At 36.7% G+C, this 13,540-nt stretch overlaps 1 protein-coding gene across 2 annotated transcripts in view; it reads left to right on the plus strand.

Moving 5' to 3' along the window:
* Window positions 1-13,540, plus strand: part of RAD54B (RAD54 homolog B) — an 80,746-nt gene that overhangs the window by 42,296 nt on the left and 24,910 nt on the right. For both annotated transcript variants that reach the window (XM_060198969.1, XM_060198973.1), the window contains exons 4-8: window positions 2,230-2,424; window positions 4,726-5,004; window positions 8,800-8,962; window positions 12,044-12,269; window positions 12,466-12,673. In XM_060198969.1, coding sequence (XP_060054952.1) covers window positions 2,230-2,424; window positions 4,726-5,004; window positions 8,800-8,962; window positions 12,044-12,269; window positions 12,466-12,673 — 1,071 coding nt within the window. The remainder of the gene's footprint in view (window positions 1-2,229; window positions 2,425-4,725; window positions 5,005-8,799; window positions 8,963-12,043; window positions 12,270-12,465; window positions 12,674-13,540) is intronic.

The following is a 13,540-nucleotide window of genomic DNA, read 5'->3' on the forward strand; positions in this document are numbered from 1 at the left end:
TGTTTCTATTTATTTTCTTGATAGAAGAGAGAGAGAGATAAAAAAGGAAAACACCTGCAGTAACTTCACTGCTCCTTTAGTTTCCCGCCTGCAGGTGAGGTGAACTGGAACCTAGGTCCTAGCGCATGGTAATAATGTATGTGCTCTAACAGGTGCACCACTGTCCTGACTCCATACAGACTTTTTTCAAAGAAGAAATTTTCTGTGAGGGGCAGATGGTCACACACCCAGTAGATAACACTTGTTACAGTGCTGGGGTACCCGGGTTCAAGCCCCTGGCCTTTACTGAAGGGTGAAGCATCATTAACAGTGGAGCAGTGTGAGCTGCATCTGCAAAACCCCACTGGTGGGGCAGTCCAGTGAGGTACCCAAGGGACTGGGATGGGTATGCGGGGGAAGACACAGACTCCTGGGAGTGCTTCAGAGAGACAACTCAATTTTATTGGGGTGAGAACAGACTTATATATGGTTTAGAAAAAGAAGAAAAGGGGCAATAAGGGAGAGGATTAATAGAGGAAGATCAGTCTAAATAAGGAATATTGGGGAGAGGTCCATTGCTGGTATGTGGAACAAGGTGGCTAGTAAAGGAATTTATGGTCAGGCTAGTCCTAGTGAATGGGGCTAATCTTATCTCTGGCTGAGGGGCCTCTTTTATTGCGGGGCAATGATCCATTCGGCTTCATGTAAGCTGAGGAGGGAAGCGCCTGTCAACCTCTTTGCAGAGGGAACCCAGGGTTCAACCCCCTCAAGGCCTGGGGTCACCTAGGGAGCACTCCCCACAGAGCAGTGCTGCATGTCACTCCTCCTCCCTTTCCCTCTCCCTTTATTCTTCTTTATCCCTTTAAAAAACTTTTTTTTTTTGCTATCTTTATTTATTTATTGGATAGAGACAGCCAGAAGTTAAGAGGAAGGGGAAGATAGATACATAAGAGACAGAGATACCTGCATCACTGCTTCACCACTTGTGAAGCTTTCACCCTGCAGGTGGGGACCTGGGGCTTGAACCTGGGTCCTTGCACACTGTAACACGTGTGCTCAACCAGGTGCACAACCATCCAGCTCCCTTTCTCTTATCTTTTTCAAGAAAAAGGAAGGAAGGAAGGGGAAGATGGCCACTAGGAGCTGTGGAGTTGTCATGCAGACACTGAGCAGTAACACTAGTGATGAAAGCAAGAAAAGAAAAAAAAAAAGGGAAGAAAGGAAGAGAAAAGCAAGAAAGTTTTTAAATGTCCTGATTGCATAATACTGATATTTCAGAATTAATCACATAATTATTTTCTAACTAGGATACAAAAGTATTTTAATAAAATTAGCCTTGGAGAACCTAGTGGAGGTTGAATTGTTAAGTGGAAAACTAAGAAATGTTACACATGTACAAAATACTGTATTTTACTGTTGACTATATTTTACTGTTTATACTGTTGACTATAGGTTTACTGTTGACTATAGGTTTAATCTCCCAATAAAGAATTTTTTAAAAAATTAGCCTCATTCATACTTGGCTTTTTTTCATGTGTTATTTGAAATTATTATATAAGTTTTCTTTTAGTAAACTCTTGTTTTACTTTTCCGTGGCTTGTTATATCCCTGTTAATTAAGTCAGTTGTTTGTTTAAAGCATGATTTTAAATATTTTTCCATGCTGTAGATATTGAAATATCATCTTTTTAAAAAAATATTTATTCCCTTTTGTTGCCCTTATCTTTTTTTATTGTTGTTGTAGTTATTGTTGTTGTTATTGATGTTGTTGTCATTGTTAGATAGGACAGAGAGAAATGGAGAGAGGAGGGGAAGACAGAGATGGAGAGAGAAAGGTAGACACCTGCAGACCTGCTTCACCGCTTATTAATCGACTCCCCTGCAAGTGGGGAGTTGGGGGCTTGAACTGGGATCCTTGCGCCGGTCCTTGTGCTTTGTGCCAGCTGAGCTTAACCTAACGCTGCATTACCGCCTGACTCCCCTGAAATATCATCTTTAACTCCAGGAGCCTTATAATATTTATTGTGATTTTGTTATTCCTCTTCATCTAAATTCATGTAACTTTGGCATGATAACAAATTTATATCCATTGTGCTCATAGTAATGCCTATGATGATTATGATAGGATATTTCCTTATGTTTCTTAATACAATCTGATTTTCTTATGCCTTCATTTTTATTTGATTCGATTTTCTATTTAAATATTATAGTCACCTTTAATAATAATGAGACTTTTTTTTTTTTATTCTAGATCATCCACCTTATAAAGAAAAGACAGAATATAAGGGACAAAACGAGGAGCCTGATAGCCTAGTTAAATATTTCAGTGTTGTTTGGTGTAAAGCTTCAAAGAAAAAACACAAAAAGTGGGAAGGTGATGCAGTTCTTATTGTAAAAGGAAAGTCACTTACATTAAAGGATTTAGAAGGCAAAGATATTGCAAAAGGTATGTGGTTTTACCTAGTGTTTATGATTTGAACCAAAACTATGTATCTCTGGTTATATATAATTGGATTTTATAAAGGGATAGATTAAGGTGTTCTTTAAGTGGCATTTAAATTATCTTCTAGTAGTCAGTCAGACTGACAGTCATACATACAAAAGTTCAATAAAGCAAACCCCACCACCCTATTTTTTTCCCCCTACATAAATGAAATGGTCAGCTAGGTGTTTAGTTATTCTGGTATTTGTCTTAAAGTGTTTCTTACTTCTTTTTTTAATAAAGAGTAATTAACTAATGTATTTACTTATTATTGAGAGAACCATGGTTCTGGCATATGTGATGCTGGGGATCAAACTAGGACACCATGTTTGAATTTACAACACTTTATCTACTGTGCCACCTATTAGGCTGCAAGACCATTTCTTCAATTAGAATTTTTACTAAATTCAATAGGACCAGAAGGATAAGGTAAATCTTGCTTGGAGACTAGAGGAAAGCTTGATAAGACACTAGTGTGCAAGATAATATTTGTTTGATGAACCGTAAAGTGTGAGAAAAGGGCATATTTAAGTAGTATATTAAAAGGAAAAAAGGAAAGAATTAAAATTTACTTCAATGTTTCAGTTGTATGAAATAATATAAAAGGCCAGAGATGAGGCTGGAAAGTACAATAAATTTATTGTAAAATTAATGCCTCAGAATTGGACCTCCTATTTCCATTTAAAACTTGGATTAATTAGTTGCTAAAGTCTATGTGAAGATAAACTGTAATCTTCATTAATGTGAACAGGCCAAGAGAGTGGTTGAATTGAAAAATTTGGGGGAATGAAAAATATGTAGGTGGGTCTTTGGAATTTAGGAATACTAGCTAAGTTATTTCTATATCAAAGCAATGGGTATAAAAGATGCTCTATTACAAATAATTTCAGAATATATATTAATTACCTGTTGGCACAGTCTATAAAGTTTAGCCTAATTTAAATTAGGCATAACATATAAATTTCAGGTCAGCAAAGTAGCTCACCTAGATAGTGTACTTATTTTGCCACGTGTGAGACAGTACAGTACTGGTTGTGGTAGCACTTGCTTTGATTGCTAGTTCTTTACATTTTATTTTCATCTAAATGGAGATAGTAGTGCCATGGTGTTTGTCTGGTTTAAACACACAAACACACACACACACACACACACACACACACATCCTTATTACCTATCAAATTTTCCTTTTCCTTGGCTTAATTTTTCTACATATGAGGTGGCAACATTATGCACACAATATTTTTATTTGGAAGAAAAAAGGCCTTGCCTTCTCAAAAATGGGACTACTTTTTTTTTTTTGTTTGCAATTTTGATTAATAGTGGGTTACAAGATTTTAAGATTACAGTGTATAGTTCCACACCATATCCACCACCAAAGTTCTGGGTCTCCACCCTCCCAACCTCCCAAAGATAACTTTTCACGAAATCTTAGGGACAGTATATATATTTTGCAACTTCTTGTGGATTAGTTCTCTAGATTTCACATGAGTGAAATTATAAGGTAGTTCCATTTTTATTTGTTTATGGACTCTCCATATAGTCTTCCAAAGGGACTGCATTCCTATCAAAAGTATAGCATAATCCCTTTTTCTTCACAACGGCCAACACCTACAAAATGTGACTACCCTTTAAAAAAGATTTCAGTAGTGCCAGGGCCTTGCATAGGTTCAATTTCCATCATTCTCAGGCTACCTTCTCCCCCCATTTTATCTAAGAGAGAGAGACACTGAGGGAAGGACACCATAGCACTACTCTACCATCTCTAGGGTTTCCCTGTGTGCTGTGGTGTTCCTATGCCAGACTCAAATCTAGGGGCTTCTGTTGGTAAGGTGGACACTTCCAAGTGTGTTATTTCTTGGTTTCTAATTTTATTTTATTTTATTTTATTTTATTTTATTTTATTTTATTTTATTTTATTTTATTTTAACCAGATCACTCTTCAGCTCTGGCTTTTGGTGGTACGGGGGACTGAACCTGGGACTTTGGAGCCTCAGGCATGAGAGTCTGTTTGCATAACCATTATGCTATCTACCCTCCACCCAGTTTCTAATTTTAATAGCTACATTAACCACTATATGATTTTTCAGTTTTTTTTTAAGCCAAAATGATGAGTAATGTTTTCAGTCTGGCTAATGGATTATACAAGACAATTTTGCATTTAAAGTGATGTTTGTTTATGTTTTGTGCAGTATGGGAAGTGATGGTCTTATCGCTAAATAAGTTATTCTAGAACATTGACAAATTAATATTTTTCTTAATTTAAAGGCACTGGATATAAATTCAAAGAACTTGAAAAGATTGCGGAGGGCCAAACATTTATGATTGGTGGAAAAGAAATTGAAATCATGGGTATAATCTCTCCAGATGACTTCAGCAGTGGCAGATGTTTTCAGCTTGGAGGAGGAAGTCATGCTGTCTCAAATTCTCAAGCTGCCAAGATGTGTTTCTCTAACCCTTTCAAAAGTGTGTGTAAATCAAGTTCAAAGGAAAACAGGCAGAAAAGTATAGAAAATTGCAAGCCACGCCATGACCCATATGCTCCAAGTAAGATTTAAAAAAATTGAATATTCTATATCACTCATAGACAGAAGTTGAAAAATAATAGAAGGGAAAACACAAAGCAGAACTTGGAATAAATTTGGTGTATTGCACCAAAGTAAAAGATTCTAGGGTGCATGTCTGGTGGGAGGGCGGGAAGGGGTTCCTCAGATTCTGGAACATGATGGCAGAGGAGGATGGTGTTAAAGTGTTATGCGGAAAACTGAGAAATGTTATACATGTACCAACTACTGTATTTTACTGTCAACTATGTGCAAACTACTGTATTTTACTGTTGACTATAAACCATTAACACCCCCCCCATCCAGGGGGAAAAAAAAATCAAGAACTTCACAGAAAATGTAAAAATAAATGGAATATTCTTATTTTTACTGTCTAAAGATTTTTGACGTGAATTTAAAGACTTAATTTTTGTTTTAAAGGTTTTTTAAAATTTCTTTATTGGGGGATTAATGGTTTGCAGTTGACAATAAAATACAATAGGTTGTACAAGCATAACATTTCCCAGTTTTCCACATAACAGTTCAACCCCCATTAGGTCAAGCTTTCTTTCTTTTCTTTTTTTTTTTTAATTGGGGGGGGCTAATGATTTATAGTACAGTTGCTGACACATGGGTTGAATTTCTCATCCTGCCATGATAGGTGTCTGAAAACACCCCTTATTTAGGTCATTTTCCACCTCAAAGCGTACACCCCAGCCCTCTTCCTATCCTCCTCCCCCGGAGTCCTTTGCTTTGGTGAATGCACCCAAACATGCAAGTATATGATTTTGAATAAACTCTGACATCTTTAGGCAGGAAATATTAGGAAATTCAGAGATCAGGAGGAGTTTTTAGGTTTTTGGTTTGAAAGATTATATACCTTTCACATACTAAAATATTGAATGGCAAGATATATAAAGAATTAAAATTTCCCTCATGAGAATTCAGTTAAATTACATACTTTTAGAGTAAATTTAATTTTAAAATTCACATTAAAACTGACACCTAGTCTGTTTATTTTCTATTTGATTTTTTTTTAACTGAAAAGTATTTCTTGAATGGCTTTTGAGGTAAAGTTTTTATTACAGAATTTCTTATTTGGTGAGGAGACAGACAGTTAAATTTAAATTACAATCCAACAGATGGGGAAGGGGTGGCTTCTTCATAATAGTAGCAAAGTAAAATTATATAAAGTCATATAAGTAATTTCCCCTTTTGGAAGTATTGTGGCAACATAGACATTTTAAAATAAAGGGACCTTTGCAATAGATCATACTACCAACAGCTAGAGCTGAGTGATGCTCTGGCTAAATAAATAAATACATTAATATTGACAGAATTGGGGCAAAAACCCCAAATTAAAACTATCTAGCTTTACATTAACTTATCTAAAACTTAATTAAATTATAGAAGCTTATGCTTCTAATTTTGTCCAGATGTTTTGTCTGTCCCACTAGCTCTTTTCATAATTCTCACCTTTATGCTTCTTTTTTGCCTTTCTTTTATGTAACAGAGGACTGTAGGAGAACTGAAAAGACTATCATACTTATTCAATAATTGGATTAGGTGAAGAGTTCAAAAATGAGCTCACATATATATATACAACCACCTATTTTATGACAAAGGGGCTAAAACAATTCATTGGGTTAAAGGTTCTCTTCAACAATGGTACTGGGAAAAATTGGACAGCCACATATAGAAAAGTGAAACTACACCACTTAACATCATACACCAAGATCAAATAAAAATGGACCAAAGACCTGTATATTAGACCAGAAACTCTTAAAATTTATAGATGAAAACATCAGTGAAATGTCACAGGATCTTTACATCAAGTATATATTTTGAGACTCAGCCCTGTAATGTGGTAAATGAAAACAAATGTAAATAAATGGGGCAATATGAAACTAGAAAGCGTTGAAAGCAAACCACACAGTGATAACCAGGCAACCCAGTAAATGGGAGAAGATATTTGCACACCACACACCTGCCAAGCCACTGATATCAAACATCTATACAGAATTGGTACAGCTCTAAAATAAATAACCCAATAAAAAAGTGAGCCAAAGAACTAAACAGTTTTCTAAAAAGATACATATGGCCTACAAACATGAAGAAATACTCCTTTTGGGTGGGAGAAATAGCATAATTATGCAGTCTCTCCAGTTATAATCACCATCACATGCCAGAGTTGGAACAGTGTTCTGGTAGAAATAAAATAAAAATTAAGAAAAGAGGAAAAAAGGGAGTCGCGCGGTGGCGCAGTGGGTTAAGCAGGGACCGGCGTAAGGATCCCGGTTCGAGCCCCCGGCTCCCCACCTGCAGGGGAGTCGCTTCACGGGCGGTGAAGCAGGTCTGCAGGTGTCTATCTTTCTCTCCCCTCTCTCTCTGTCTTCCCCTCCTTTCTCCATTTCTCTCTGTCCTATCCAACAACAAAGCAACGTCAACAATGGCAATAATAACCGAAACGAGGCTGCAACTAGGGCAACAAAAAGGGGGAAAAAATGGCCTCCAGGAGCGGTGGATTCATGGTGCAGGCACCGAGCCCAGCAATAACCCTGGAGGGAAAAAAAAAAATTAAAAAAAAAAAAAGAAAAGAGAAACAAAATATCCCATTTATCATTAGAGAGATGCAAATTAAAACTACACTGAGATTCTACTTTACAGCTGTGAGAATGACAGTACATAAATAATGGTGGTGAGTTCAACAGAAAAATATGTTGTCCTTTCTCATTTCTTCTAATTAGTAGGAGTAGAGGTCATTTTGTATAGAGCTGGAAATAAAGAGTGTCTTTATGTTACATTTGGTGTGAGCCTTTCCAGAATTATAAATTGTGAATAGGAGTCAGACTTTAGTTTATTGAGTAGGATACATGACTTACCATGAGCAAAGCTCGAGATTTGAACCCTGGTACCACTGGGAAATATAGCATCAGGAGAAGCTCCACAACTGATGGAGTAGTGCTGTGGTTCTCTCTCCCTGCCCTTTTCTGTGTGTCTGTATCTGAAGTGAATGGGAAAAGTCAGGGCCATAATGATGGAATCATGCATGTGTGGGGCTCCAGAACTGCAAAAGAAGGGAAGGAAGGGAGGAAGGAAGGAAGGAAGGAAGGAAGGAAGGAAGAGATCTTGATAAAACTCCAACGGATGCTTTTGGTGGGAACTTGTTCTCTTTTCTTTAAATATTCAACTGTTGGGCGGTACTGTAGCAGGCTAAGCGCATGTGGCAGGAAGCCCAAGGACCAGCCTAAGAATCCCGGTTCAAGCCCCTGGCTCCCCACCTGCAGGGGAGTTGCTTCACAGGCAGTGAAGCAGGTCTGCAGGTGTCTTTCTCCCTGCCCCGCCCCACATTTCCCATCCTCTCTATTTCTTTCTGACCTATCAACGACGACATCAATAACAATAACTACAACAACATTAAAAAACAAGGGCAACAAAAGGGAAAATAAACAAATAAATAAAAATAAATAACTGCTAAGGTTTGTAGCTTACTGCATTCTTTATTGCACAGTGAATTTAAACACTTCAAAAGCACTTTGAGGCCTGTGAAATTTGGGAACATTTTTCTAATTCTTTACATGAAATCTCACGTCAGTGAGGCACGAGATTTTGCTTTTTAAAAATTGCTTTACCAACACTAGTGCTATCACTAGTATTACTAAATTTCAAAGATTTTTTTTTTTTGCCACAAGTAATGATAAACAGTTCTATATTCTGAGTGACTAGAGCTGGATAATGTACTTTTTGACAAAGTGAGATCACAGTGTATTTGTAATTATACTTTTACCATTTCCCTAAGATTCCCTTGTTATGCTACGACCAGACAATAATCACCAGTGGATATTCAATAAGAATTGTTACCCTGTTGTGGATGTAGTAACAGATCCTCACCTCGTTTGTCATCTTCGACCACACCAGAAAGAAGGAATTCTATTCCTTTATGAATGTGTAATGGGAATGAGGTAGGAAAATGAATCATTTGTTTTACTTCAGTCTGTTTTGATTTAACCTGTACCATAATGATTTTCTAGTAGGGACCTAATTGAATGAATCTCAGAGTATGCATCACAAAGTTTAGTGGTCAAAATGATAAATTATATTTAGTGTGTATGCATTTATTTGAAAATTATTTTTTTAAAAAGATGCATTCATTTTTAAAGAGTGTATGGGGTGAACAAAATAGGACCAGGACTTTACTCAGAAATCAAACTTTGTACTTCATGTTTTCAAGTCGAGTAGCCTATCTGTTACACCACCTCATGGGCCACACAAAGTGATTTTTAAAAATTATTATTGATTTAATAATGATCAACAAGACCATAGGATAAGAGGGGTATAATTCCACACAGAGTTCTGTATTCCATTCCTTCCATTGGAAGATTTCCTGTTCTTTATCCTTCTGGGACTATGGACCCAGAATCATGATGGGGTGCAGAAGATGGAAGGTCTGTCTTCTGTAATTGCTTCTCTGCTGGACATGGGCTTTGGCAGGTCAATTCATACTCCTAGCCATCTTTCCCTAGTGGGGCAGGGGTCTGGAGAGGTGGGGGTCCACAAAGTGTTTCTTACTGGATGCCCTGTGCCTGACATCTTGTTAGAGGCTATCTTGCCAGTTTTATATCGTTGTGTTTTCTTGCTTGGAATTCATTTCAAGCTCCCAACTACACTTGACTTTCTGTAGTCAATTTCTATTCACTTAAAATGTTTTTAAAATTTATTTATTGGATAGAGATAGAAATAGAGAGGTGCAGGGAGGATAGAGGTGTGAGAGAGACACCTTCAGTACTTGCTTCACTGCTTACAAAGTTTCCCCTTTGCAAGTGAGGACTGGGGTTTTGAACCCAAGTTCTTGCATTAAAACATGTGTGCTTAGCTATGTGCACCACTGCCTGGGCCTTTCTGTTTACCTTTTAGAACTCTGTTCACAGTGCATCTTCTCAGTGAAGCATTTTAGCTCTGCCTCCCACAACTGAAAGGATGGATCACTTTTTTCTCTCTGCTTCTCAGTACATTCCAGTCCACTAGAAAATGTTGTTCTAAAATAATAATAGGGAACATAGTTAATGTTTATAGGGTTTTTTTTCCCCCTTCTACTCGGAAATGGCAGACATATAAAGTTGGTGGTTTTTTGTTTGTTTTTGTTTTGTTATTATTTCTGCCAATCAGAAGTAGAGTGAGGAGCCCGAGTGATGTACCTGGTAGGGCCCAATCACATTTTACCTTGCACAGAAATCTGGGTTCAGGGTTCAGGTCCCCGGTCTCCACTTACAAGGCAAAAGGTTCACAAGCAGTGGAGCAGTGCTGCAAGTGTCTTTCCTCTATCCAACTATTTTTCTGTCTTCTTGCATGGAAGGGGAAAAAAAAAAAAAGGACTGCTAGTAACTGTAGTAGAGTTGACTGGACATTGAATCTCAATGATAGCATGGGTGGCAAAAGATTAATAAACAAAATAAATTTTACAAATTGACAGAATACACTTTAATCACCAATAACAAAGTTTAATTAATTCCCTTGTACTTTGTAACTTTCAAAGTATATGAGCACACTTGGTTGATTGTAATTTATTTATTTATTGATTTGTTTATTTTTGCCTCCAAGGTTATCGATGGAGCTCAGGGCCTGCACTATGAATCCACTGCTCCTGGAGACCATTTTTCCCATTTTTTGTTGCCCTTGTTGAACTTCTTGTAGTTGTGACTGTTGTCTTAGCTGTTGTTGGATAGAGAGAAACTGAGAGAGGAGGGAAGATAGAGAGGGGGAGAGAAATTCTGATAGACACCTGCAGACCTGCTTCACCGCTTGTGAAGTGACTCCCTGCAGGTGGGGAGCTGGGGGCTGGAACCGGGACCTTTATGCTGGTCCTTGCACTTCACACCATGTATGCTTAACCTGCTGCGCTACCTCCCAGCCCCCAATTGTAACTTTTAAAGTATTTGAGCGCACACGGTTGGGCACTCATGTTGTGCTCAAGGACCTGGGTTCAGCTGTATGAACAGTGAAACAGTGCTGCAGGTCTCGTTCTCCCTCTCTTTCTTCCCTCTCAATCGTTCTCTGTGTCTATCCAATAAATAAATAAAAAAGGGTCCCTTTAATGTATGTGTCAGATAATTTTATTTAAGGTAGAATATACTTATAAGTATACTTTATAATATTAGCTTTAAATTGCATTAGCCAGTAGATTTAGGGGGACGAGTGGCAGCACACAGGTTGAGTGTACATGTTACAATGCCCAGGGACCATGTTCAACCCCTAGTCCCAACATGCAGGATGAAAACTTCACAAACAGTGTACTAGTATTGTATGTCTCTCTCTCTCCCTCCTCCCCCCATCTTCCCTACCCTTTCAATTTACCTGTCTCTATGTAATAATAAATTTAAAAAAACAGCTTTATTAAATTATATTTATGAGATTTAGTACTTAGTGTCTTAATTTACTGGTATTGCTGAAAGCTGTTTTGGTTGAGGACTTCATTCATCTCCAAAGAATCATAAATACAACTTAGTAGATCTTAGTGGCTAAGATTATACTTTAAACTACATTAATATGCTGACATTGATAACATTTTAAGTTAGCGATGATAAGCACCAAGTTAAATTATTCCAATAGAGATGCAAAATAGTGACTTAGCTCTAGTCTTTCTAAGCACATAGGCTAATAACCAATTTAGATTTAGCTCTATAACTTCAAATTAATTTAGTTGAAATTAAATGTCCAGAAGCATCGTAGAATTCTGGACTTAAACATCAGGTCTCAAGTTTGATCACTGTGCTTACATATGACAGAGTCATACCCTATTTCTCTCTGTGTCCTCTTTTGAAATAAATAAAATATTTAAAAAAGAAATGAAACATGTAATGAATAGAATTATCAAACACATGAAAGACGTTATAAATCAGCTAAGGACTATGTTTAGCTGGTAGTAAACTTTGCCCTAATTATAAAATACATAAATATCATTTATAATTTTTTCCTGATAAGTAATGATGTTAAGAACTTAAATATTTTCTCTTTGTGATTAAAGTAAGTATAATTATTTCTAACAGAGTAAATGGCAGATATGGAGCTATTCTTGCTGATGAAATGGGCTTAGGGAAAACATTGCAATGTATTTCTCTCATCTGGACTCTGCAATGCCAGGGACCCTATGGAGGCAAGCCAATAATAAAGAAGACACTTATTGTCACACCTGGAAGCTTGGTAAATAATTGGAGGAAAGAATTCCAAAAATGGCTAGGAAGTGAAAGGATAAAAATATTTACTGTTGATCCGGTAAGAGATATTTTAAAACGTTTAGGCTCAGTCATTTTCTAAATATTTGCAGAAAAAAATTGAATTGGCTTACATTTAGTTTTGAGTTAATATATGCTGGTAGTTGACTGATGTTTATCAGGCATTTGCTGCTTAAATTTGGTACATCATACAAGTTCTATGTATAAAAATCTCTCACTCATTTTTTATTTTTTAGGACCACAAAATAGAAGAGTTCATCAAATGTCCATTTTATTCTATTCTTATAATCAGTTACGAAATGTTACTTCGTTCTCTGGAGCAAATTAAGAGCATAAAATTTGATCTTCTAATCTGTGATGAAGGGCATCGTTTGAAGAACAGTGCTATTAAGACAACTACAGCCCTCATCAGCCTCTGTTGTGAGAAAAGAATAATTTTGACTGGTCAGTCTTTACTTTTTGGAAGACATAACAGCATTTTGGCATAGTGAATATATAAAGCTTGTAATATAACACTTAATATCCAAAGAATTGCTAAGCCTGTGTTAACTGAAAGCCCTAAACTATTAAACCCCTCTATAAGAATTTACAGGGACTGGGTGGTGGCACACATGTTACAATGCACAAGGACCCGGGTTCAAGCCCCTGGTCCCCAACTGCACAGGGAAAACTTAACATAAACAGTTTCATGATACTACATAATCTTTAAAACTAATGTGATAGTGAATATCTATTAATTACACATTTTTTTCTGTATATACTCCTAGTGGTTAAGTATAGAGTCTAAATGAAAAGTATGTATATGAGTTGTATAAAGAGCTTTTCTGTATTTGTTTATTAGAGTATAGTACCAGGGGCCTGTGATTGTGGAGTAACTTCACTCCTGAGTCAACTTTTCCATTCTTTTTGTTTTATTTTTAGATAGATAGATAGATAGATAGATAGATAGATGTAGATGTAGATATACATAGATAGATAAGAGAGAAACAGATAGACAGTAGCATCATCCCACCATCCATGGCATTTTTCCCAGGTTCCTGGTGCTCCAGTGTGATGCTGAGGGTTAGAACCAGAACATCATATACTGATAAACATTCCCCCTACCAGCTAATCTGTACCCTGGCCTCTTAGAGCTTTTTATGGAGATAGGAGAGTAGAAATATAAACTTTGTAGAATTCTAGTAATTTGATTGGTTGAATGACAGGTTTATGTCTCTGAAAACATATACAATAAGACAAAGGAAATACATTTTTATTCTCAGGTAAACACTTCTCTTATTTTTTTTAAAAAAAATTCTTAACAGAAGCCAG

Source organism: Erinaceus europaeus, chromosome 1 (genome assembly GCF_950295315.1).
Source record: "Erinaceus europaeus chromosome 1, mEriEur2.1, whole genome shotgun sequence".
Lineage (NCBI taxonomy): Eukaryota > Metazoa > Chordata > Mammalia > Eulipotyphla > Erinaceidae > Erinaceus > Erinaceus europaeus.